At 41.2% G+C, this 21,466-nt stretch overlaps 3 protein-coding genes across 7 annotated transcripts; 2 read left to right on the plus strand and 1 right to left on the minus strand.

The window, feature by feature from the left end:
• Window positions 1-92: 92 nt before the first annotated feature.
• uxt (ubiquitously-expressed, prefoldin-like chaperone) lies at window positions 93-3,099 on the minus strand. The gene is made up of 6 exons (XM_086067320.1): window positions 2,938-3,099; window positions 2,385-2,466; window positions 2,201-2,268; window positions 1,947-2,054; window positions 1,697-1,760; window positions 93-824 (listed from the first exon to the last, which is right to left on the minus strand). The coding sequence occupies exons 1-6, from the start codon at window positions 3,090-3,092 to the stop codon at window positions 762-764; spliced, it is 540 nt and encodes a 179-aa protein (XP_085923446.1). The 5' UTR covers window positions 3,093-3,099; the 3' UTR covers window positions 93-761.
• Window positions 3,100-3,105: 6 nt separating this feature from the next.
• Window positions 3,106-17,582, plus strand: hdac6 (histone deacetylase 6). Of its 4 annotated transcripts, none has more exons than XM_086067301.1 (29): window positions 3,106-3,183; window positions 3,979-4,074; window positions 4,247-4,375; window positions 4,486-4,571; window positions 5,647-5,731; window positions 5,812-5,852; window positions 5,924-6,020; window positions 6,095-6,189; window positions 6,274-6,378; window positions 6,821-6,889; window positions 6,975-7,101; window positions 7,483-7,548; window positions 7,657-7,716; window positions 8,064-8,153; window positions 8,799-8,905; window positions 9,585-9,652; window positions 9,981-10,113; window positions 10,192-10,320; window positions 10,680-10,848; window positions 12,313-12,518; window positions 12,594-12,786; window positions 13,028-13,177; window positions 13,537-13,714; window positions 13,940-14,076; window positions 14,151-14,291; window positions 15,865-15,981; window positions 16,051-16,197; window positions 16,752-16,880; window positions 17,053-17,582. In XM_086067301.1, exons 2-29 carry the CDS (start codon window positions 3,979-3,981, stop codon window positions 17,119-17,121), a joined length of 3,219 nt encoding a protein of 1,072 aa, XP_085923427.1. In that variant the 5' UTR covers window positions 3,106-3,183; the 3' UTR covers window positions 17,122-17,582. The 4 variants fall into 4 exon arrangements, with proteins under 4 accessions (XP_085923427.1, XP_085923428.1, XP_085923430.1 ...); XM_086067302.1 differs by having other exon boundaries at window positions 3,979-4,065; XM_086067303.1 differs by lacking the exons at window positions 3,106-3,183; window positions 3,979-4,074; window positions 4,247-4,375 and adding an exon at window positions 4,827-4,882 and having other exon boundaries at window positions 4,499-4,571.
• Window positions 17,583-18,128: 546 nt separating this feature from the next.
• On the plus strand, window positions 18,129-20,931 carry lhfpl4b (LHFPL tetraspan subfamily member 4b). Of its 2 annotated transcripts, none has more exons than XM_086067315.1 (6): window positions 18,129-18,233; window positions 18,711-18,970; window positions 19,617-19,821; window positions 19,946-20,025; window positions 20,108-20,255; window positions 20,331-20,931. In XM_086067315.1, the coding sequence occupies exons 2-6, from the start codon at window positions 18,746-18,748 to the stop codon at window positions 20,357-20,359; spliced, it is 687 nt and encodes a 228-aa protein (XP_085923441.1). In that variant the 5' UTR covers window positions 18,129-18,233; window positions 18,711-18,745; the 3' UTR covers window positions 20,360-20,931. The 2 variants fall into 2 exon arrangements, with proteins under 2 accessions (XP_085923441.1, XP_085923442.1); XM_086067316.1 differs by having other exon boundaries at window positions 18,156-18,233; window positions 18,714-18,970.
• The last annotated feature ends 535 nt before the right edge of the window (window positions 20,932-21,466 follow it).

Raw genomic sequence — 21,466 nt, forward strand, 5'->3', positions numbered from 1 at the left:
TCACCAGTGTAGGCAAAGATGCAAAACAATTGTTCATTATATTAGTTTACATTGATTTATTTTAACTGCTAGGTGATGAAGCAAAAAGTTAAAGATATTTGGGTGGCCACATTCAAAACCAAAACAAGAGCAATCTGTACTAAGATGACCTTGACACGTAGCAGAAAGTTTAGCAAACAATTGCGATTTTCACACGTCTTACCAACCCACCAAAGCAAAAATAGTGTCTACTCTTATGTTCTTGCTTAACAAGGTGTGCGTGCAACTAATGTATCTCAAATGTTGTCTTTTTTGTTTGTTTGCACGTTATAACTTGTGCACAACATGAGAACTAAAACACATCCATGCAATCTCCCAGGTTCTATATAAATGAAATATATAAGTCATTTTGAGAAAATATTACTTTTTTTGGGCGGTCATTTTATTTACATTTTTAAGAAATTCTTCTAAAATAATGCAACTAACAAAATGCCACACAGCGTATAACAATTGTTTCTCCAGTCCTTTACGACCCTGTATTGATTCAGCATTGGGTCGCCATGGAAACTGTCCAAGTTTGGATGTCAGAGCAACACCTGCTTCGTCAAGTTGCACTCAATCCATCCAGATGTGCACATAGCAGGCAGAATGCACATGTCCATATGACAATCCACAAAATCTGGTCACTACAGAAGAACCACAAAATGTTCAGATTGATCCTTCTGATCGTGTGCTACTGGACCACGTCTGTCCTCACAAGGCATCCCAAAGAGAGTAAAAATCTAGAAGACTTCTCTTCTGCTGTGTTCTGGAAGCTCTGCCAGACTCTGAAGTTCTCGCAGGCCCTGAAAGACAAAATGACAGTAAGTCAAGAGTGTCTTATGGCGTTCAAGCCTTAGAGTTCCCTCCAATATTAATAGACTGAAAACCACATCAACACAGTACAGGGGAAATAATTGCCAGTCAGGGACCCCAGTGATAATAGTAATAGTGTGTGAGGTGGGTCGTCACTCGGTTCATGGGCGATCATTGCCAACAGGCTCTCAAAATTTATAACTATTTTCTTAATTGTTGCTCATTTTCTCTTAGTGGCCTTCCGCTTCTTCCTTGTGAATCAAACCATGTTTTTTAAGGTTCAATAAAGAGTCATTTATACTTTACTGTATGCTTTACCATTGAGTCACAAATGAAATAAAATGGCAAAAGGAAAGTAGTAATTAGTACTTTTTTTTTGGTTACGAAGCAGCTAATACGCATTCCCAGTGCATTTCTTATTTATTTATTTAAATATATATCTAATAACCTGTAAGCCATATATTTTAAGGATAATGTTGTAAGATGAGTTTGAAATTGTATTTTAAAGTGTTTGGGATCATATTTAAACTATTAATACATATGCAATTATAAACATTTTGGGAGGCTAATTATGTATAGATTTTCGCAATACGTGTTATGGCTTGGCTGATAACCGTCAACATAGCAAGGGATCACTGACACAGTTCTTACATCTGTCCTACTGCACTACCATTAAATATCCATTTCAAAACAAGCGACACAGATGGTATATCAAACTCCACCGCTGCAAGCAAAACTGTTAACATAACAGCTAACAAACATACTGCAAGTAACAAGAAGCCGAACAGGACATACTTGACTTGATCTTGTGAAAGCTATTCAAGTTGTTTTTCTGTGTGCCAATATGATCATTAAAACTGACCTCAAGCACCAGGCGGATGTTTGCTTTAATTTTGGCACAGTCTTTGGTCAGCTGATCTGTGAAGCTAACACACACATACACACAAAAGCAAAATGAATATGGGCAGCATCTTACATCAGGAAAAAAGGCCAAAGCTAGCCAGCATTAAAGTACCATGTCACATTATAAAATGTCTAAAGTCAAACTAAATTTTGACAGCTAAACTTAATGTCTTTTTTTTTCCTGTTAAAATGTGTGAGTCTTCACTGACGCTGTTAGTTGATTCGTCTTCTTGTCGATGAAGCGCAGAGCTTCAGCGTGTTCCATCTCTACGAAGAAGCCAAAGCCCACCAACACAAAGATCTTGGATGAGTCTTCTCTGTGGAGATGAGGACAATCAATGATACTAAATATTGTTTTAAGTAAGCCATTGATTTGTCCTGTGCTTATGTAAGGGGTGCAAAATCTGCTTTACTAAATTCTGAATTATTAGTAGTAGTGCGTGGGAGGAACGTATGAGCTTACACTTCAGCCTGAACGTAGAAATTACATCCCAGGTCAACATCTGCCTTGAGGCTTTGAGAATCTGTCTCCTGTATACAAAAACACACGTTAATCTTATCTATAGTGTGTGTTTGTGTTTGTGTGTGTGTGTGTGTGTGTGTGTGTGTGCGTGCGTGCGTGCGTGCGTGCGTGCGTGTGCGTGTACCTGCAGGGCTTGCAAGGTGTTCTTCAACTGCAGGTATTGAGAGATTTGCTCATAAACAGCATCTCGTTGCTCCATCACTTTTCTGAAAACGACACACGATTAATCGGCCTGCCGATTTAATCGGCTGATATTAGCTCTTTTCAACTCAAAGTTAATGACATTTAAATATCCCCTAGATCCCCAAAAATGTAAATAAATTAAAATAAATCTGCTGGGTTTTTTTGTTTTGCATTTTTCCCCCTTTGTTGCAGAGTTAAACAAATAAATACTATAAAGTAAAGTTAAGAATCATCACAGCACACCTAAATGCCACCGTGCTGATGTTTGGACACTAAAGTGAACATTCTACGACAGGAACACATCCAAAAACGCTGGCTTTCCACCTATTTATTTCTAAAGGCGTCAGGGAAACGTGATGCTGTCAAATACAGTACACTTTAGCTATGATGCAATGCAACGCACAGTAGAGTATCAGCTTCCTTCCATAGTACAGCTACAAAACAAGTGCAGTTACGATATGGATTGGTAGTCATAGTGATCCGTCGTCTCTTACTGTAAATCTTTCTTCAGTACTTCGTCAATAAACCTTTCATACTGCAGCACCTTCGAATCCACTGCACTATGAGAATTCGCGTTAGTTTTAGAGCTAACTGGAGGGGCCATCGGCGTTTGTTTGTTTGCTCTGGTGGGGGCGCAAGAATGTGACATCACTGAAGCGAGGTCGGGGTATTGTGACGTCATCTTTGTGCGACGTTTCGTTGACGCTTGGAGCAAAAACAAAACGCGCAGAGAATTTCCTGTAAGTATGCTAATGTTGTTGTTGTTGTTGTTTTAATTAACGTGAAGAAATGTTGTTTGAAGGTATACATGTTTACACACGGCCCTCAATAACAGTGGCTGACCTATATACCTACAGCTCGTTGTTGCTAGCTAGAAAAAGTAATTTTCTTTACCTTTTTAATATTGAATCTGACATAGTCTCTTTTTGTACGAGCTCCCCAAAAATACATATGGGCAAAAACGGTTGAATTGTTTCTACAATGCAGCTGTAACGTGCGCACACAACGCTTAATTGTAGCCCCCAAATATTTATTTGTGACCACGCATTAGTAATAATGTACTATTAATAATCTTGTAATATTATGTGTAACTCTCAGAGTTGATTGTTAGTGGCTGATGATTGGCGGTTGTGACGTCAGTAAAGATGAAAGAGAAAAAATACATTTGATTTCATTCTTGACTTGGGTTAGTCAGTCATATCAACATAAATATACCCAATTACTCATACTGCATTTTAAAAAGGCGTATGAAAATGGAGAAGATTGTTATTCACATAGAAAAACATTCTGTCGTCCATGCTTGTCCTTGACTTCCTGCCCATACCTAATAACTGCCATTTGCTGTTTAATCAGCAAAACTCAGCCAAATATTATTTTTGAAAGGGCCTAATATCGGCTGATATAATCGGCTAGATGATTAATCGTCGGGCCCTAGTAAAAACAAGCACAAACACACATACACAAGAAAAATCAATAAACACACAACTCATTGTGTTTACTAATATGGTGCTATGTCTTGTTCAACCTGTTTTGAGATGTCTTCTGGAGCAGATCATTCACCATCATCGGCATCGTCATGTGGACTAAAGTCAGTTAGGAGGTCTCCTCGCCTGTCCCCTCAGGTAGCTCAGGTGAACGTTTGCTCACTCAATGTTAGATTAAAGACTGAAAAATGTGTGTAGTATATTAACTTGTCTGTTGAGCATAAATTGAGGGCTATTTAATAACTTTCATTTAGTTAAAGTGTGACAAGTAGTTTTTATTGTTAACGCAACAAGCACATGTGTGTATGTGCGCGTACAGGGAGGTGCTGTTCAAGGAAATGAGCAGAGGAAGAACAGTAGCAGCCTGCAGGAGGCAAAGAAGAAAGGGAGAATGTCGAAGAGCAGAGAAGATCGAGATGAGGAGCTGCAGGTCCAACTGCAGCGGATGGTGAGCGGAACCCATCTCATCACAGTAGAACCTTTTGTACTCTGTGAGTATGAGTCGGCAGTGGTCACCACTTAATGTTATTTGATTTAAGTATGTGTGTGTCTGTGTAGGACCTGTCCAGCAGGTCATGCACCAGTGGAACCGGTTTGGTCTATTCAGAGACCTTCACTCATCATCAGAACTTGTGGGACCCCAAGTAAGCTCACCTGACATGACTATGTACATTGCAAAATATGTGTCACATGACCGTAGGTAGGTAGGTAGTATTGCACATTTACTTATGGATTTTTTGGGGAAATTGTATTCGTCGCAGTAGTTTTAATGCTTTAACCCCAGTATTTTTATTTTAAAAAACTACACTTTTACTCTGTTACATTGAGCTACATTACATGCTGTACTTTTATTAATCTAATATTGCTTGCGCAATCTATACATGTTTTTGATTTGTCAGAGAGACTTCCCCTTGGCCGCTGTCACATGACTTTCACCAATCCAACGGAAATACAAGTGAGGCCTTTTGACCAATCAAATACGGCCAGGCAGTCACATGATGACACATGAATTCTCCACAGCCTTAAAGCTGTTTCTGGAGCGTAAACAAAGTTAGTTTAATATGTAGAATTTTGTTATGGCAAAATTTGCCATATTTAAACATTTTGTTTTTTTTCCCATTGTTGGGCACGATCTGAATTTGCACATTCCCAGTTTGTATTTTTGTCTGATGTTCATGCTTTGATTTAAAAAATACACCAGGACAGTTATTCACTACTTGAATATTACGTCAATCAATATTTATTGTAGTTTGTATATGCGCTTACTCAAATAATTATTTGGAGGACTACTTTTTACTTTTTATATTAGTCGTATTATTCTGTAGTAACATTACTATTACATGAGTCCAATTTGTGGTTACTCTGCCTATCGCTGCACATGACTCTGCATATATGCATGTGACGTGACTAAATCTTGCCCAAACCAAAGAGGTAAGATTCTGACATTTTCAGGATAGTTGGACAAAAAATTAGAGCATTTGGATTGAAAATAAACACATTTAGACACAAAGTGACAACGTTTTGGCTCAAAGTGAGGACATTTGAACACAAATGAAAGAGATTTCAATGCATATTGATGACATTTGGTACAAATTGAGAATATGTTGACTTGACACAAACTATGACTACGTATATAAACAGTATGTTACAAAGTTCTGTATGTATGACTGCATGCGTGTATGTCACATGACCCTGTTCGCAATTGTCCTCTGTCTTCAGTCATGCAGAAAGTCCAGCCAGAGTGACATCCATCATGGAGGAGCTAGACAAACAAGAGATGTTGTCTCGCTGTGTTCAAGTGCAGGTGAAATGTTTGACCTTCTGACTTTATGCTGACGCAGGTGAAGAAGTGTATGTGTGTGCATGCACGTGTGTGTGTTTCAGCCCAGAGCAGCCACTGAGGAAGAGCTGCTTCTCGTGCACACGTGAGTTTCACCCAAACATGAAACAATCCATCTTCGTGTTTTACATCATCTCTGATCAAGTGTGTGTGCAGGAAGAACTACATCGAGCTGATGAAGTCCACTCAGTTGATGTCTGAGACAGAACTGCGTCAACTGTCTGACAAATATGATTCCATTTATATCCATCAAGTAAGAATACATACACACATGCACACGCGTGTACGCGCACACACAAATGTATCTGTTGTGTGCGTATGCTACAGGAGACCTTCCAGGTGTCTGTATTGGCGGTAGGTTCAGTGCTCCAGCTGGTGGACCAGGTGTTGACTGAACTGAGGAATGGCTTCGCTGTCATCAGGTATGATCGAAAGGCTGTGATGAGGTGTTCAGGTGTACCTCAATAACCGACAATAACGCGTATGTGCGTGTGTTTATGTGGCAGGCCTCCGGGACATCATGCCCAGTCAAACGAGGCCAATGGTTTTTGTATTTTCAACAATGTGGCCATTGCAGCCCGCTACGCACAGAACAAACACAAAGTCAAAAGGTTTGTCTTCTAGGGGAAAAGTGTCACCATTAAGACACACATTGAGGACATTCAGACACATAGTGAAGACATTTGCACACAAAAGTAAGGACATTTAGACACTGAGAACATCTGGATACAAATTATGAAAATTTGAACACAAAGTAAGGACATTTAGACACATTAAAAATTCAAACACAAAATGTATTCTACTAAGGACAGTTTAGAGACAGAACATTTATACACATTATTTGTCTTTTTGAAAAGTTAGGACATTTAGACAGAGTGTGAGGTTATGTAAACAAAATTAATGTGAGGACTTTTTAGACACACAATAAGGACAATTAGATGCAAAATGAGGACATTTTCACACAAAGTAAAGACATTTTGAAAAAAAGAGGTCAAACGCCACTGACTGAGCAAGTTAAGTGTGTGTGTGCGTGTGCGTGCGTGTGTGTGTCAGGGTGTTGATCGTGGACTGGGACGTTCATCATGGTCAAGGTGTCCAATATGGTTTCCAGGAAGACCCCAGGTGACGTCTCCCTTTTTTAAACAACACAAAAATACCAAAAGTGTTGTCCTGTCGAACTGTGATTAAATGTGTGTGCGTGCGGCAGTGTGTTGTACATGAGCGTGCACAGGTTTGAGCAGGGTGCGTTCTGGCCTCACCTGCCAGACTCTGACAAGACTTTTGTGGGGAGCGCCCCCGCCGAAGGACGGAACATCAACCTGGCCTGGACCACGGTCAGTCACGTCAATTATTCTCTTGTGCAGTGTTTCCCAACATTTGTTGAGTCAAGGCACATTTTACACACAAAAAAATCCCGACTAAGTAAAAGGGTCACAGAAAGTATTAGTACGGTGGTAACCTGGTTTATGGGTTTAATGAGGTATTCTGTTGTCTAGATAGGAAAAAGGTTGATCCAGAGTTAATTGTGCCTTCTGCCATCTGGTCGAAGAGTTTTTCTTTGTTTGCCTGTCACTATATGTCGCTGGCAGATAGATGAACAAAGATACATTATTTGTAGTTAATGAGTACTCATTTTCAGACTGATTAAGTGTAACTGTATAATCGCCCACAGCAAAAATGAAGTTTGCACTCAACCCTGTTGTCTCCTTGTTCAGACAGGGAAAAGCGACGCAGACTACATGTGTGCTTTCCAGCAACTGCTGCTTCCTGTCGCCTATGAAGTAATGCTCACTACTTCCTGTGCAAATTGACATCACACTTTCATACTACAACATACCCCCCCACCCCGTCACATTCAAACTTTTATATGTGTTTGTCTGTGTGTGAAGTTTCAGCCGGAGCTGGTTCTGATCTCTGCTGGTTTTGATGCCGCACTGGGGGATCCGAAGGTACGACAGGGCAGATTTCTGATTGGTTGTACAATAATGACATCACTATTGGCTCTCTGTTGAACATGGAAGTAACGTGGTCAATGTACAATAAGCGCTGGCCAATGGCAGAATTATTCTGTGCTGTTCGAGGTGGTGCTACTAATGCTACTGCAGACCTCATCTATAGTTATACAGGAAGTAGCACTGGTAGTATGGACATACTTGCATTATGTCTGCCTGTCACTATGTGTGCTGGCACGGACTCGAAAAATACTTCCACTGGACATCAATAGGAAGGCACAATTATTTTATGTGGAATAAACAGAAAAACTCACTCCCCAACTTGTGTGTGTCTTTGTTTTCAGGGCCAGATGTACGTGAGTCCAGAGTGTTTCCAGACGCTGACACACATGCTAATGTCTTTGGCCGAAGGTCGACTCGTTCTGGCTCTTGAGGTAAAAAAAAAACAAACACAAAACAACATGTGTGAAAACACAACACAAACATGGCTGCCTGTACGTATGAACATTATACAGTTAAATAAAAAAAATATTAGCCATACCTAATCATGTAGACAATTTTTGTTTCAATTCAGCAAATGGACTATATGCCACGGAGGAGGTGGGACTTCTGACTTCCGGGTATTTACCCATGCCTTTGTGGCCCTCGGTTGTGTGTTCCCGTCGACGGGTGCGAGGCTGCGAGTGTGTAGTGTCTCTCTCAGTGTCCGAAGCATTTCAGATAGCCGAGACGCCCTCCCACCGATGAGCGGGAGCGCGCGGTTGGGGGGCGCAGGGGTGGAGGTACGAGTGTTGGAACGAGGCCAGCAGTGGCCGCAAACGGCGCTGATGTGTAAAACCCGGAAGTCGAAAGTCCTTGGCATCTACCCCATTGGTCAGAATTTTAATTTTGTCTCATGCAGATGTTTTCTTTGTTTATCTTGTGAATGCCAACGGTTTAGGCTAGGTTTAAACACTTTATTTATTATATTAGATTATATCAGCATTGGAGAAAATAAAGGCTTTATTTGATTTTACAAAAGGGCTTATCATTTTGATCTTATCTCTACATGTATGTTTTTTTTTTATATATATGTTTAGGGAGGTTACAACCTGCAGGCGACCGCAAAGGGTGCTACCGCTTGTGTTCGTGCATTGCTGGGGGGAACCTGTGCCCCAATGGTTGCATCCACTGCTCCTTCTGACTGGTACCTGTGTCACACACGCACACCCACAGTGATGCTTAAGATCATTGCCTTATAATTTGTGTTAGTCTGCCCTGTGGGACCTTTGGGTTTTGGAGGTGAATTCCCATAATCAATTATGGGACTTAACAGAAAGTAGCATAGCCAAGGACTTGGTGGCGTTATCTTAAAAAAAAAAACTAAAGCTTGAATCTTTGTTTAAAAAAAAAAAAAAAGCAGAATGAAAAGTCTATTAATTGTTCACAGTTAATTTTTCTAACCATTAATGAAAACTATATATTGTTAAAATGGACTTTTAGTGGACTTGGAGTCTTAGTTTGAAAGGGGCCCCCATGATGGGAAATTGTTTTAAATTTTGTTTAAAAATAGTCGTCGTTTTGGAGAGACTGCCGACCTATCAATAAACCAGTAAATCTTTTAACGATCTGCTTATTCTAAACATGTATCCGCATGCCTTGCAATATGTAGGGCAGGATGAGGGCCAGTAAAACAGCCAATTCCATCGTGACATTTAAGTCATTAAATTGTGAAAAAAATTACTTAAGCTAACTGGAATTCAAAACATTTCACTCGGTAAGGACATGACATTTTTAAACTGTCAGGCTTTAACTAACACGAGGCTAACTGTATGCTAACTGAACCTGGATTATTAAAAAAAAAGTCATCTGTCTCTGTGTGTCAGTGCCCTGAAGTCCATCTCTGAGACCATCTCGGCTCTGTATCCATATTGGACCTCACTGCAAGTGCTGGGTAAACACACACACACTAACATGGAACATGTCCATTCCTGGTTCCTGTATATTTTTGTTTATTTCATTCTCAAGTTTCCCAACCTTTACTGAGTCAAGGCACATATTTTACATTAGAAAAAAATCACAGCACGTCATGCAAAAATGGTACAAAAAGGTAACTATATTGTGAAAGAATGATCATCTTGTCTCAATTTACTCACATAGTACTAAATCCGGCCTGTCCCGTGACACATTGGTTGGGAATCACTCTTCTAAACTATTGGTTGTTGTATTTCTGGCTGGTATGTCCTCATTTCTGCGTGACAGTTGTACCGTGTCTCCTATAGAGGGTTCTCATGTTGCTGAAGGACATGTCCTCAGGTTAACAACCAATGAAGTGAGCCCACAGAGTCCCACTGTCACAACAACAGGCCTTGTGTACGACGAGAGAATGATGGAGCACCTGAACCAGTGGGACAGGTGGGTGGGTCTTTGTGGGTGTCCTGCACTGGATTGGATGACTGGCGCGAGTTACTATGCGCTCACTTTTGTCTGCAGGCATCATCCTGAACAACCGCAGAGAATCTTCAAGATCTTCTCTAGGCATCAGCAGCTCGGACTGGTGGAACGTTGCCAGCGCATCCTGGCTCGCTTGGCCACCGAGGAGGAGCTTGCCATGTGTCACACGTACGTGACAGCGTACAATAAAATGCTCACCAGTCCATAGTAGAGCACACAAAGACTAACATGTTTAAATAACTAAAATAAAATAAAAACCTTCATTCATCCAGTTAAGAACAGATTCGCATTTGCAATGCCGACCTGGGAGCAAAGCAGAGTGAACCAAAGTGTAATAAACGCAAGTACACACAAATACATAGAAAATGTATTGTGCAGAGTGACGTTACATCATATCACGCAGTGAATAAAAGGTTCAAAACAAGCTAGAAACAGGTGCAGCTATCATATTGTACAGTATCCCTCACTGACCCTTTAAATGATGATGGTAAACAAAACCATCACTTTGTGCGTACATGTTGTTTTAGCGGGAAACACATCCGGCGAATGAAGTCTACCACTACGATGAAGAGCAGAGATCTGCACAAACTGGGACAAGAGTTCAACTCCATCTACATCAACAATCAGAGTTTTCAGTCAGCTCTGCTGGCTGCTGGAAGCTGCTTCAATGCTGTGGACCATATCATGAGCGGACAGGTACCAATCACAGCACAACTTCAAACACACCCTCGTTTATCAGCACAATGGACTTGTGGGCCAAAATACAGCTGAGGTTTGATATCATGCAGGCGCTTGACTACAAGGCACCAGCTCAAGTTACTTGAAAGAACCAACAAATAGAACATTCACTTGTTTGCATTTTGGTATTATCAGATACTGTTTGCACAAGTCAAAGCTCAAAATAAGCGGTCTCACATCATGGTTTCTGAGTCCAAATTTGCATTTTATGCATCATCAAAACAGACTAGCACACTGAAAATTAGATTTTTTTCCCGATCATTAAACCACTGACATCAAAAGAAGCTCAGTGCTACTTAAGCGGCACAGTTAGCTAGCAACGAGCTTTGGCTGGCTACTGTTGTGGCTAAACTTAAGTCAGTAATCATGGCCTCAATGGCAGTGAATAAGCTACAATTCTGACAAGCATTGTCACTTCGGTACACTTTTCACAGTAGTCTATAATTTTATTTTAATGACAGAAAAAAACAACATAAAAAACAAACAAAAAATATTCTTAATAAAACGGAAAATAAAAATTACCCCCAAAAGTTAATCAGATAAAAAATATGTTTTTTTCAAGTGAATGCAATGTGTTTCCGTAGCAAATAAAGGAATATTTTAAATACATTCTATTTTATAAAATTACATTAAAGCAGAGTTGTTGTTTTTTTCATAAATTTTGCTTTACTTCTAGAGAAGAAAGTAAAGTCTGCTGCTAATGGGAATTTAAGAAACAAAAACTGTTGATAATTAAAAAAAAGAAAAAGACAATTGTTCATTCATTGTATTGTCATATTTTTGATGTTTAGTCTTGATGAACACTTCAGTTCGCTGTGATTAACTTTTTTGCTCCCAAAAACACATTTATACGTTATTATGTTTGTTTTTTATGCTGGAGCATACAAAAGGCTTTGATGTAGTTTCTGAACTGAAGAGAATGCTTGAAGCAATGGTAGTTAATACAAAAAAACGCCCAGGAGGTGACAGCAGAGTAAAAGAGATCAACCAGGGCCATGTTGCAAAAAGCTCTTTCCCCCACTGTTTTAAACAGATTTGTGAATAATGATGAGACTTAGCTATATTCTAATGCTAATTGCTGCAAAACGGAAACAGAAAGAAATGTACTTTTTTCCCTGATGAAAGAAGAGACTCTAATCTTTCTTTTGGTAGTGTCCGTGTTTTTATAGCAATAGAATACAATATTCTGTGGACCTTGCGAAATCAGTCAAAATCCAGTAAAACAGCCAGGAGCGAAGGGTGTTGCTTCAGTGAAAACGGCTGGGAGTCAATGAGTTAACCTGTAAAAAAAAAATATAATAATAAATTGCTCCACAAAGTTAGAAATTTGCTCCATAAATGAAGTAATTAAGTATTTCGAGTCTTGGTACATGTCATTTCCATTCACATTCATGCACAAATTCATCCTGTGTGTGTGTGCAGGTGAGAAGCGGCGTGGCTATCGTGCGTCCCCCTGGTCATCATGCTGAGAAAGACTCTGCGTGCGGTTTTTGTTTCTTCAATACAGCGGCACTCGCCGCTCGCTACGCACAGAAGACTTCCCAGCATGCACCTGTACGAGTCTTAATCCTGGACTGGGACGTTCACCACGGCAACGGCACACAGCACATGTTTGAAGACGACAACAGGTAAGAAGATGTCATGTGACTGCTGTGTGTCACCTGACCAGTCAGCTCATCGTTGGCGTGGCTTCCTGTCTGCAGTGTCCTCTACGTCTCCCTTCATCGCTATGACAACGGGAACTTTTTCCCGTCCTCAGAGGACGCCGCCCCAGACCGGGTGGGAGTGGCCCAGGGGACGGGCTTCAACGTCAACGTGGCGTGGAGCGGCGGGAGGATGGGAGATGCAGAGTATCTCGCCGCTTTCCACCACGTCGTCATGCCGATTGCCACTGAGGTGACTACACGTACACACTCATGATCCGCACACGATCCCATTTTCACCATTAAAATGAATTGAAATATTAATCTGTTCCGGCCGCCTAAGCTTAAGAAATAGCACTGTATTGATTTTCATCATTTCATTTCCTCTTGTTTTTAATCATTTTTTTCTTTGCCTCTGTAAAATGCTATTAATTCACTTTGTGTATTAATTTCCTTTTATAAAGTTATATAACTAAACTTGCCTTTCCTTACAGTTCAATCCAAGTCTGGTGTTGGTGTCAGCGGGATTCGACGCCGCGCGAGGAGACCCTCTGGGCGGATACCACGTGACCCCGGAGGGCTACGCCCACCTCACGCACATGCTGATGTCGTTGGCTTGTGGGCGAGTCTTACTCATACTGGAGGTAAGTGATGACGCTAACTTGCCGTGGGTGATTTGGTCCAAAAAGTCTGATTTCACATTTTAATTGCTAAACGCACATCACTTATACATAAAGGACATTATTCAAAACAAGTGTTGCTTGAGCGATGAGCGGGAGCGCGCGGTTGGAGGGCGCAAAGCTGGGGGTGCGAGTGTTGGAATGCGGCCAGCAGTGGCCGGAAACGGCGCTGATGTGTAAAACCTGGAAGTCGGAAGTCCGTGGCATCGACGCAAGGATGTGCCTTTAAAAATATAAACTAACAAATAAATGTAATTAATCAATCAAATTGAATAACTAATTAAAAAACACTGTTACGGGTGATATGTTGTGTCACATCACAGGGTGGTTACAACTTGACGTCCATCTCCGACTCCATGGCGATGTGCACGAGCGTGCTGCTCGGCGACCCTCCTCCTTCCCTGGTAACGCCCCTCCCCCCACCTCACCACGCTGCCGTGGCAGTCATCAACGAGGTCATCCGACACCACGCCCCCTACTGGAAGTCGCTGAGGATAAACAGTGAGTTTGAGAGTCCTCCAGGTGTCAGTAGTGAGTCTCCAAAAACATTTCTGTGACGCGTGCACATATGAACAAACAATGCTCCTACATCCAGAATTTAGCCCAATATTATTATAACATTATAATCAGAAGCTAATGCTGTCAACACTGCATCTCTGACTTATGTTATCATTTGGCAAATTTTAAGAAATATTGTATGAACACATTTAACTTTTTTTTTTTTAGTCCCAGAATCCGTGCGAGAAGCTATACCTTCCCCGAGCGCTTATCAGAGGCGCAGTGGTAAAGCAAAAGGCAGGAGGTCGAGGCAGAGCGGTCCAGACAAACCACCACTGTCCCCTATGGGACTGGAGGGCACAAAAGTAAGAGCACAAACATTTATGCAGAGCGTGGCACTTTAAGTGTTGACATTGTTTTTGCTGTTTGGACCAATTAGGTGGACCACAGTTTGGACCAGCTGACACAAGGATTGGCCGACTTGGACATCAGTCAACCCACGCACCCCCCCAACGTGGAAGCCGAGTCAAGTGAAGTGTCACATGAGCAGAGCCAATCAGCGGAGAGCTCAGAGCCGCCGGTGAGTTCAAGACCTCATGGGTTTGGAGTGTCTTCAGATTAGTGTTGCCATGACAACAAGCAACCGCCATGGTTCACGTTTGAGTTTGAAAATAGACGGATTGGCCAACTCTTTTTTTATAGGTGAAGATTGAAAAATTTTAGTTTTAATAACAAAATCGTAATTCATGCTCGTTTTTAAAATGGCATTATTTACCATTAATGTATTTAATTTAATCATTTATTTTAAAATATATTAAAATGGATTAACCAATTATCTAAATAAAAATGTAAAATAGTTTGTTTAAAAATGTAAAGAAAAAGAAAATAAAACAATATAAGTATTTAATAAAATAAAGTACATAAATACAAAATTAAGTTAAATTTACTCCAAAATAAATGATGCTCTCGTTTGTTTTTGTTTTTGTTACTGCAATTGGCTTGCAACCAGTTCAGGGTGTGCCCCGCCTACTGCCGAAGCCAGCTGGGAAAGGCTCCAGCACCCCCGTGACCCTTGTGAGGAATAAGCGATGAAGAAAATGGATGAATGTTTTTTGTTGTTTATAAGTAATTTATATATATAGATATATGTAATGTATACAAATAAATAACATAATTTGTGCAATCCTTTTTATTTGATTATTTGCAATTTATATAATTATATTAATGAATTATTTAACTGTAAAATAATTTATTGTCTAGTTTATAATAAACGAATTAACTGATTTTTAACAGTTTTAAATGATTTATTTTTTCTTTCTTTTTTTGAGAAAAACTTTATTTGTAGAGCAACCACTGTTATAAACATAAGACCCACAATAAAAATTCACTGTGAGATTTCATAACCATTTTTTTTATTGGCTGATTTGTTTATTGAACATATAAACAAGTAGCAGAAAAATAAAATGAAGATTTAAAAGAAGAAGAAAACACTTATACAAGAATTTGTCACAGTTTATATGTAAGGGAGTGGGAAGAAGTTAGTTAGGAAGAAACTGATCTAATCCTACCCCTTATTCGTTGTATGTTTTGACTTATTTCATTATTGATACAATAATAGGATAATAATGTATTTCAATAAAAGAAAAATTTATAAACCTGGTCATGAATACAAGTGCACTCTGACATTCGTACATTTGCCAGCAACATATGTACATGAATGAAATTCATAGGCAGATACCATAATACATTTATGAATCATATCCTCATACTCGCATATACAATTTTCATTACACTCATTCAGCAACATTGAAAAAAATTACAACATTAATACAATTTTAACAGCTTTTTTAAATTCAGCAAGTGACTGACATCTTTTCACGTCAGTTTCAAAATTATTCCACAAATTAACACCTTTTACAGAAACACACCTTTGCTTAATATTTGTTTTTGTTTTGTTTTTTTGTAGACACTTGTACCCCTTATGTTATAAGGACATTTGAAGGAAAAAGGCTAATAAATTAATGCAAAGAATATGGTTGTTGGGCCGGATTAAAGAATAGAACGCCCCTTCACTTCTCGGCGGTACAGTACTTGATGGAGTTGATGTCGCCCTTTCACTTCCTGCCAAAGTTATGTCTCGTTATCACACTCAGGCCGTTGACATCGCCACACCAGCAGATGTTGGAGAAGAGGCGGAGCCTGAGCTGGAGGGAGCGTGCGGCTGGTCCAAGCCTGAGGGAATTCTGGAGTTGACGTGTGGAGTTCAGGCGGTCAGTCAGGACTTGGATTCTGCTCTGGAATTTCCTACACAGAAGAACTTGTAATGTGTATGTCCTCAGGCCCCTATGTATGTGGTGGATCCTCTTTCCTGGTGTCCTCACCTGGACGCCGTCAAGCCCCTTCCACCATCTGGTATCGATATCTTTCTGCCCTGTCAAGACTGTGCCTCGGAGGCAGAAAATTGGATTTGCCTCACCTGCTACAAGGTGACATCCAGATACAGTGGACGGATGGATGGATGGATGGACGGACAGATGGATGGATGGATGGATGGATAGATAGATAGATAGATCAAATGAACGTGAGACAATTATTTCATTATTTAAAAAAGAAAAAAAAATTATAAATGAAAAAATAGTACCGTAAATAAATTGTAATTTAATTAATCATAAGCAATGTAATGTAAAATAAAAGAATGCTTGTATTAAAATAAACTATTTAGAATGTTTTACATACTGTACAGTATATTTAATTGTACTCATTCATTTCAATAATTATAAATAATAAAAATGTATTAGTAAAATAAGAAAATAATATGCATAATGCTCTTCATTTTGTATGTATTTAATTAAACAACTGGCATATATTAATCAATAATCACACTGAAATTCATTACAAATTTTATTTTTAATTATGAATTATTATTCAAAGAAACTATTTTACATACCTCATGGTGTTGTTTGCATAAAAAACAGTGACATTTTGAAAAAGATTTCCATGTGTAATCTAATGATGATGTCACACATGTCCCCGACGTCAGGTGGCGTGCGGCCGCTACGTCAACGAACACATGTTGACGCACAGCGCGACCTCTGAGCATCCCATGGTGCTGAGCTTCTGCGACCTCTCCGTGTGGTGCTACGTGTGCGAGGCCTACGTGCACAACCAGGTGACGTCGCGCTAGCTCACTGATTGATTGATTAACCCTTTATTATGAACGTACTGTACAAAAAAAACATAACTCCACAGTTCCACACCACAAATTGATGTTGTTTTTTAGCCTTGTACATAAGTAGTGCTCTCGTGCGACAATAACTGTGTAACCTCATTGGTGTGTGCAGGCCGTGTTTGAGGCAAAGAACGCTGCCCACAGGGCCAAGTTTGGAGAGGAGATCCCACCCTGGAGTTAGGAGGAAGAGGAGATGATAATGAAGAGTGCTCAGACTTGTATACGTTTTGTTTTACAGTGAACCCCTGTTTATTGCAGGGGATACGTTTCAGACCCCCCCCCACCTGAAAAAGAGGCCTTGTCATTTTTTCGTTTTACCACTTCCACAAACTTAAGACATTTAATTAAACTCACTTAAAATTATCAACACACTTATTCTCACTCGCTAGCTGTAAAGAACTGGGAGACTATTGTATAACATCCGACACTTCTTCAAATAAGAACTGCTTACTATAAAACCCATTTGTGGTATAGTGGGGGTCGCCAAAGATGCAATATATATCTTTGCCTTTTATCCAATGAGAATTGTTGATGTTAATAAGATGTTGAGTTTGCCGTTGCAACACGATGAGGTCTGTTTGATGTGCAATAATGTTTCTATATAAGCATTAAAAATAAACCTTTGTATGTTTTCAAGGTCAATTCCTTCTTCCAAACAATTTTTGTCCAGCAGTCCTGTAGGATGATAATAACAGGAAGTGGTCATTGTTCCACATACAGCATCCATTCATCCATCCTTTCTGGATTCATATAGACAAACAATAGACTGGTTACTAGTCAAGGCAGGGCACAAATAGACCAAAAATGGCAGGGTACACACAGATAAGGAGCAGACTTGTCACAATTCAAAGTCAGGGCTCATTCGCATATTTATTTGACAAAAATATCTTTTTACATGTGTTTTTACATGTGTTGTATGAATGTATCACATTAAAAGAAAAAAAATCAAATGTGGCCTCATTGTTTTCCCAGTGCTGCGTGAAACTAATGTCCTTTTTTTTGTATGTTACTATTTTCAATAGACTAAATGTGATACAATGGACCCCTGATAGCTGAATACGCGGGTCGCGAACCGCGGGCATGCGGGGGACGGGTCCACCCAATGGCAGTGATTAAAAAAAATATATATATTTAACAAACATCACTGCGCCGCTGAAGTTCATTAGTCCGCCTGCGGGCGACGCTATTGTCGAAGTTCCACTTTGCATTGCATCTTCATCCCTTCCATCCTGGCTGGCTAGCACGCGCCTCCATCCTCTGCGTGCGTACGTGCGTGCAAAGGCTGCGGCGCAGGTTGGTTTTCTTTCATTCCTCTTTTACGTTTGAAGCAAAAATTAATGACGGTGGTGAAAGTGGTGATGACGTAATGACTGCAAATCACACATTTTTGAGTGTAGACTGAACGTCCTTTTTATTTGCGTGGTTAGCACGTTTGTCTTACTGAGCTGAGGTTCCAGGTTCGAACCTTAGTGAGCTCATCAACAGCCGGTTGTGGAGTTTGCGTGTTCCATGCTTGTGTGGTTTATTTTCTCCCATCCATCAATTTTCTTAACCGCTTGTCCTCACAACGTTTAAAAAAAATAAAAAAAACATGTACGCACGTTAGCTTCGTTGAAAAAATCCAATGAAAATGTATACTTTGTCATGTTATGTCATGATAGTGACTGCCGACAGCTGGTCTACTCACGCCTGGATGAATGAAAACGACAATAAAAGAGGAGAGAAATGTTCATTCTAATTTGTCTTGTTTTTGTTTTTACCTCCCCAAAGAAGCCTGAGGAGTCACGTGACCCGTGCGCGCAGTCATGGCGTCGGCGGCGACACCCGGCCTAGGCGACCTTCCCCGCCTGTACCAGACGGAGTTCGTGCGCAGCGCCCGCGCGGTAGGCGCGCTGTGGGCCGTGTGCACGCTGTGCTTCGCCATCATCCAGGTGGTCATATTGGTGCAGCCGTCCTGGATCGGAACCTCCGAGGTCTACCACCCGGGGACGGGACCGGCCCCGCCCACTGGCACCCTGGGGTTGTTTGAGGTGATTGCAAACTGCATTAGCGGTTTGGAAAATGGATGGGTGGATCTTTTCATTCAGAATAAATGCTAGTGGGGACTTTTATATGACTGTTTATTGTGCTTTTTGGATATGATATGAATGAATATGCGTCATCAAGCACAGTATGCAAAGTGGTGTCGGTGACAATCACTCTGATTGGCTGTTAGTTAGCAAACGCAAATCAGTGCATGAGATAGAAGCAAAGTAATGGCAAAGAAAAATAAGATCAGCAAAACCTTGTTTTTTACTTGGGCTTAGTTCTTGTGTTGTGGGTGTCTTCTGGCGGGGTTCTGGATGTCTGGGAATTTTTGTTTTATGGAACCATGAATGTGGTTGCCAGTTTGGTTCGTGTGGGGAACAATGACTTCTCAGTTACAGAGAGAATAATAAGCATACTGTAAGTGTGCGTGCCTATGAGCAAGTAAAAATGCCAGAACTCAAGTCCAGCTCTGGTCCAGAGTGTTTCCGCTTCCATTAATAGTCAACTGGGATAAGTTCACCTCTGATACAATTGAGGACAAGCATTCCAGAAAATCAATGGACATCTGTCTCTGTGACTTCTTGAACGCACTCAGTCCACATCCACAACCATGTCTTCCGTTCTGTGCGTCCACTCATGTCACATCAGGTGTGTCTGGAGTCGGACCGGCCCGTTCCAGACTGCCGCGGCCATCTGTCCAGTCTGTCCCCTTTACCGTCCTTCCAGTCTGTGGCGGTCCTGGTGGGCGTATCCCTGTGGGCAGTGTGGACCAGCGTGGTTTGTCTCTGCTTGTTCCGATTCTGCAGCGCTGCCACCGTCTATAAGATCTGCGCTTGGCTGCAGCTCACAGCAGGTCTGATTGCTTCTCGTTAGCTCAAGGCGCCAAGTCGCATGACTTGACGCGTCTCCAATTTTGGGACTTGGGCATGAGTTGCACATTTCATATCAAACTTGCCTCCATCTCTGCCGTTCTTCAGGGTTCTGCTTGGCGTTAGCATGTCTGCTGTTCCCCGACTCGTGGGAGAGTCCGGAGATGAGAGTCCTGTGCGGCGACTCGGTGAGTGACTCGAGACTTGGCCCGGCGCGATCCGGTGTGCGCTTGACGGCGTCGTATGTGTGCGCGTCTGTGTCGCACCCAGGTGGGCAGCTTCTCATCGGGCAACTGTTCGGTCCACTGGGCCTTCATCCTTGCCATCCTGGGCGTTTTGGACGCCGCCATCTTGGCCACGCTGGCATTCGTGCTGGCCAACAGACAAGATGCCCTCCTGCCGCCGCTCAACAAGGAAGGTGGGTTCGAACGCATAGTGGGGGCGGGTCTGAAGTAACAATCTGACTTATCGTATGTGGTGTTTGTGTCTACAGTGACTACAGGACTGCTGATGTCGGCCTAGACACCATGTCCTCCTCACACAAACAATCACATCATCATCACAATGTTGCCATCGATGGACATATGAAAGATGGAACTGTTGTTAGCAATTCCTTGTGTCAAGCACGTTACGTGTTTAGCAGTTAGCGTAGTAGTTAGCGCCCAAATTTAATGGGAGGCAAGCTCCTTCACTTGATTAGCTTCGAAGTAAAGGTGTAGGACACACATGCCAATCATCAGGCTAAAATTTAGCTTTTTTTTCTTCTTCTACCTTTCCAATCAAAGTAGCCAGAGGCCTGGTTGTTCTGAGCTACAAGTATTATTCTGCGGTGCGGGGTGTGTGAAGGAGTTACCACACAAAATAACAGCTAGCCTAGCTTCTCATATTGCTTGTTTCACTACGACTCTTTCTTCATTGTATTTTCTGTAAGAACACACTCGGCCATTTTTTTTCCTCATCGTGTGAGCTCTTGGTGGCTGTGTAACTTGTTTAGTTAGCAAGAGTGAGGTTAAACGGTATCTGTCACGCTTTCATACAAATGGTGTTTTCATCTAGTGCAGGGGTGCTCAAGTTCGGTCCTCGAAAGCCCCTATCCAGCATGTTTTCCATGTTTCTCTTCACGTACACACCTGAATAATGATCAGGATCGTTATCAGGCTTCTGCAAAGCTTGCTGATTAGCTGATCATTAGATTCAGCTGTGCTGCAGGGAGGAAACATGGAAAACAGGCTGGATAGGGGCTCTCGAGGACCGAACTTGAGCACCCCTGATCTAGTGCTACCATGATTTTTTGTTTTTGTTGTTGTATGTTAGCATACCAACTGTTAGCATGTCAGCATTTGATCAGTTCTCATTTGAAATAGTAATGAAGATACTGTAGTAGTACTAAGATGGCGCACAAATGCACTACTACTCTAACGTGCCAAGTTAGTAGACGTCAGGGGAATAGCTACGATTGGCCACCAGTAGATAGCGCACACATGTACGCAGCAGCGTGATGGACGTTTTCAGTCGAGGGAGAATCAACTTTCAAGATGATGTAGAGAAAGGTCTGAATGGCTTTTGGCAGCTGACCAGTAGCTAGGTGCTAGCTGCTCAACATAAGGTACAGTAAGCTCTCAACAAAAG

This window comes from Leptonotus elevatus, chromosome 2 (assembly GCF_054856555.1).
Source record: "Leptonotus elevatus isolate MCC_2025b chromosome 2, RoL_Lele_1.0, whole genome shotgun sequence".
Lineage (NCBI taxonomy): Eukaryota > Metazoa > Chordata > Actinopteri > Syngnathiformes > Syngnathidae > Leptonotus > Leptonotus elevatus.

Excerpts from the sequence above, each read along its gene's own strand:
- uxt (XM_086067320.1), bottom strand. The coding sequence starts at position 3,092 with ATGTCACATTCTTGCGCCCCCACCAGAGCAAACAAACAAACGCCGATG. Across the intron at positions 2,467-2,937 it reads GTACTGAAGAAAGATTTACA|AAAAGTGATGGAGCAACGAG; the intron begins GTAAGAGACGAC and ends TGTCGTTTTCAG. Across the intron at positions 2,055-2,200 it reads TTCTACGTTCAGGCTGAAGT|AGAAGACTCATCCAAGATCT; the intron begins GTAAGCTCATAC and ends TCATCTCCACAG.
- lhfpl4b (XM_086067315.1), top strand. The coding sequence starts at position 18,746 with ATGGCGTCGGCGGCGACACCCGGCCTAGGCGACCTTCCCCGCCTGTAC. Across the intron at positions 18,971-19,616 it reads GCACCCTGGGGTTGTTTGAG|GTGTGTCTGGAGTCGGACCG; the intron begins GTGATTGCAAAC and ends ATGTCACATCAG. Across the intron at positions 20,256-20,330 it reads GCCGCCGCTCAACAAGGAAG|TGACTACAGGACTGCTGATG; the intron begins GTGGGTTCGAAC and ends TTGTGTCTACAG.
- hdac6 (XM_086067301.1), top strand. The coding sequence starts at position 3,979 with ATGTCTTCTGGAGCAGATCATTCACCATCATCGGCATCGTCATGTGGA. Across the intron at positions 7,549-7,656 it reads TGCTTCCTGTCGCCTATGAA|TTTCAGCCGGAGCTGGTTCT; the intron begins GTAATGCTCACT and ends CTGTGTGTGAAG. Across the intron at positions 12,787-13,027 it reads TCATGCCGATTGCCACTGAG|TTCAATCCAAGTCTGGTGTT; the intron begins GTGACTACACGT and ends CTTTCCTTACAG.